Source organism: Perkinsus marinus (assembly GCF_000006405.1).
Source record: "Perkinsus marinus ATCC 50983 genomic scaffold scf_1104296965992, whole genome shotgun sequence".
NCBI classification, from domain to species: domain Eukaryota; phylum Perkinsozoa; order Perkinsida; family Perkinsidae; genus Perkinsus; species Perkinsus marinus.
Genome location: NW_003204120.1, coordinates 1 through 1060, shown reverse-complemented (window position 1 = coordinate 1060; position 1060 = coordinate 1). Strand labels below are relative to the sequence as shown.

General features: G+C 41.9%; 1 protein-coding gene across 1 annotated transcript; it reads right to left on the bottom strand.

The window, feature by feature from the left end:
- Positions 1 to 148: 148 nt before the first annotated feature.
- On the bottom strand, positions 149 to 457 carry Pmar_PMAR012164 (krp3, putative; the record flags this gene model as incomplete). The annotated part of the gene is made up of 2 exons (XM_002769329.1): positions 149 to 284; positions 332 to 457. Coding segments are annotated over 2 exons (262 nt in total), but the record flags the coding sequence as incomplete, so codon positions are not given.
- Between the last annotated feature and the right edge of the window lie 603 nt (positions 458 to 1060).

Sequence of the window (1060 nt, the reverse complement as noted above, 5' to 3'; positions counted from 1 at the left end):
AAATATCAAAAATTTTGATATTTCGTTAAAACCACGCGTTAAGCATTAAGCAAAAGAGTAAAATCTTAAAAAAATGTCAGTAAAAATTAATTTTTTACACGAAAATGTTGTAGATCAAACTAAGGATAATATTTCTTCCGCCCAATACTCACATTGTTGACTAGCCTTGAACATCTCTGAGCAAATCGACAGGTCGCCACGCTCTCGTCAAACGCTTCCAAATTAACTGCCACATTAGCGACCATAACCGTCATGCAATTACCCGCCAATGAATCTCGCAAAACCTGCAGAACAAAAATCGCTTCGCTCCGCTAGATATACCTGCTGTTACCGAAGTGAGCAACGAGTTCCGATAAGGGACATGGAACCGCTGCCCGCTCGCCTTCAGTTGAAGACTGTTGATGACTTGCTCGAGGAAATGCAATGATCGATTTATGTACTTCGCTTCTTGCAGAACCTGTTAACTCTCCATTACTCGTGATCTTGCGTACGAAAGAACTGATAGATCCTTAATTGCTATGTTCTGTTATAATATATAACACGTTATATATGTGTTATATACCCCCGTCACGGGGGTATATAACACGGGCCCGGCCCCGTGTGAAAATCGACTAGCAGAAGCTCATACCAATATTTCGTGCTCATTTGAACCGCAAAACGCATAAGATCATGAGCGGTCTTGAACAGATACACTCAGCACGGGGGAAATCAAGAACGAACTGAGCTGAAGTACCCTGAGAATCGCCATCGATATGAGTTTGTGGTTCATACATACGGCAAAACACAACGTTGCTTGTGTACGCGTACGCGATAAGAATCACGCACGTGACGTTAAGTGTCGCCTCAACTTACAACACTTTGTTTGGTGTACCCGTACCATTTACGACTACACATATTATACGTGTGAGGTTATACAGGGCATATACGGCTCTTAGATTCCCCCACGATCCTTCTATTACACCAATAACGATCTACTAGTCCTACATCAAACTAAGATAATGATAATGACTTGTTTTATCTATATGGGCCACTCTTCGACACTTGTGTGTCAACACCGAAC